The sequence below is a fragment of the Bactrocera latifrons genome, unplaced genomic scaffold (genome assembly GCF_001853355.1).
Source record: "Bactrocera latifrons isolate USDA-ARS-PBARC rearing strain unplaced genomic scaffold, ASM185335v1 scaffold_13, whole genome shotgun sequence".
NCBI classification, from domain to species: Eukaryota; Metazoa; Arthropoda; class Insecta; order Diptera; family Tephritidae; genus Bactrocera; species Bactrocera latifrons.
The window spans coordinates 1881511-1884210 of NW_017534741.1; the positions used below are offsets into that span (position 1 = coordinate 1881511).

The 2700-nt window shown below is 34.1% G+C and overlaps 1 protein-coding gene across 1 annotated transcript in view; it reads right to left on the reverse strand.

Annotated features, from left to right (window-relative positions):
• LOC108979007 (clathrin coat assembly protein AP180) overlaps positions 1–1336 on the reverse strand; it is a 58997-nt gene extending 57661 nt beyond the window's left edge. The window contains exons 1-2 of the mRNA XM_018949568.1: positions 1241–1336; positions 927–1002 (exon numbers count right to left, since the gene is read on the reverse strand). Of these exons, the coding sequence (XP_018805113.1) occupies positions 927–1002; positions 1241–1303 (139 nt within the window). The 5' untranslated portion in view covers positions 1304–1336. The remainder of the gene's footprint in view (positions 1–926; positions 1003–1240) is intronic.
• Positions 1337–2700: the final 1364 nt, after the last annotated feature.

Here is a 2700-nt window from a genome sequence, read left to right on the forward strand (position 1 = left end):
TGTTGAAAGTACTCGCAACACAAACTACTTGTTGTAATTATTAAATTGTTCTTGTGATTTGTCTTATAAAGAAAATTTCTTGCCAGTCTGAATAAATGAATCTTACGAATAAAACAAATCTACATCTAAATTATAAATTTTAACAGTTACTCATGTGAGACACCTTCACAAAATAAACGAAAACAACAAGCAAAATCTATCAGAATYAAACAGTATCTGAAATATCAACAAAGCATTGTCCAAAGAAAACTACCGATACAAATTTGTTCCGCTACATCACTTTGCTAGTGCAAAGCCAAATGCAACAAATCCCAAAACCATATGTGGCGTTGTATGCGGTAGAGGGTTAAAATAAACTGTAGCCTCACAGTAACAATATCGAGTAAACTATGTAATTTTTGTTATATTTTGTGTTCTATAGACTATTTGCCTTCAAAAATTTTACCATTTTAGAGAAGTATAATACTTTGCGAAAGTTTAAAGCTCTATTACTAGATTAATGTGGATTAAAATTCTGCATTGTTCAGTTCTTTGTCAATGGACCATATCTTATATATATATTATATACTTTGATGTAATATTCGGTATTTTTAATCAAAAGATYAATATGTAAAGTTGCAATACACCCTGAAAATATATGCATAATAAAGCTTGAGAAAAGTTGATTCCTTTTTCCTTACTCCCATAATTACCAGTCACAGTTAATAGTCACAGCTTTTTTTTAGTTCCCTCGATTGACCTTACCCTTAAATGAACAAATATATAAAACTCGGGTTTATCACACCAAGTTCACTATAAATTCTGAAAGTACATATTCGGCAACATACATTAGAATTCGCCGACAATATTCAACCACATGTTTGAGAATAAGTGTAGATAAAGCTGATAACTATCTTACTAATATTACACTGCGTATACGCACTTACCTTCTAGTAAAATGTTATTTCGACGCATTGTTGGAGCATGTGATGTGGGTGATARGGTGAATGCCTTAATGAGCAACTAAAATTAAAATAAAAAAATTATCCATTCTAGAATGCAAACTATAAAARTACAACAAGAAATGCAAATGATTTAGCTACAGATATAATATAATATATGTCTTCTTCTTTGTTGCCGTAGCCACCGGTTATTACAGAGTGGAGGTATATTATATTTGCGCATATGAATATACAAGTGTATGAGTATATCATACTTGTACACTGACCTGCACATCATTACGAACTTATTTTCTACTTACTCTAAAAAGCACCAGCATCGAGGCAAGCAAAATTAAATAATAAACAAAATCAATGCCGGCCATTATTTTCACGATCTTTTTGTTACAACAATACAATTGAACTGCTGTGTTTGTACTAAATTAGAACATTTGAAATGAGTTTTAAATAGCTTTAACATAACAGTTGCGAATATAGTCGGTATACCTTCGTGACRAGACAGTGTGACGATACGATGTATAACAAATTCAAAGGGAGCACTTGAGTATAATCTTATCACCCAGAAATGAACGGAACAATTCATAACAACTTTAAACTTTATCAATTTTTAAACTTTCTACGTTCTTTGCACTATAGTTAAACCAAAGGGTGACGTTATTGTATTTGTAGATAAGGTGAGCTCTGCACGAAATCGACAGAAGGAAATCACAGTTCGGCAATAAACAAATACTAGTAGAGCTTCAGAAATATTTTCTTATACGWACGAGTATTAAACTTGATCGGTCTYTTAGTGGCTTTTATCTGGGRAAACTATTCAATTAAGGATTAGATTTCATATTTCAATCGCTTTGWATTCAACTAACAAATGCTATATTTATATTTTGRATTRTGTTTTCTCACCYAATGGTGGATTATATCACCWAAAACTAATCGAGATAKATATGAGATTACATATATTTACATAAATGATCAAGATGATCTCTTGGGACTATGAGAAAGGAGTAATCGAATTATAACCCCGTCTACCTTCTATATAAAATTTTGATTAAAAACTACTAAGTTCWMTTAMTTTTTATAAGGTTTCAAGAYCGGAGCATACTTCACACCACAAATGTGATCTAGTGACTAATGCTCAGAGCMTACTGAAAATATGGAGGAAATACTTTTCTAACATTGAATAAGTTGGAATAGACGGATAGTCTGAGGAATAACGAGCGGCGAGGCCGATGGATTGTTGGTGGCAAAGAACTGATAAGATCAATGCACCAGCTTCTTTGCAGAATATGGTCGTACAAAAGCATGCCCCTCGATTGGAATTTAAGTATGCTCTGCCAAATCCACAAAACGGGACACCCAACAATCCCCCATTACCGTGGGATAAGTTTCTTCAACATCGCTATAAGRTTCAATTAAGTGTATTGTGTGAAAGATTAAAGGCCAGGATCGGGAGGGACCTTTCCGAGCTAGACGAGATATTRCCTGTCATCAAACAAACAGTCGTCGCACTCGCGACTTGGCTCCCACGWTACTGTTGACGGTCATAACTTGGAAGTGGTAGATAATTYCGTATATCTTGGAACCAGTATTAACACCAACAACAACGTCAGCCTCGAAATCCAACGCAGTCAATAATTTGCCAACAGGTGCTATTTCGGACTAAAAGTAGGCAATTGAAAAGTAAAGTCCTTTCTCGACGAACAAAAACGAAGTCATTCATCATCCGCGTCCTGCTATATGTGGCAGAGGCATGGCCGATGACAAT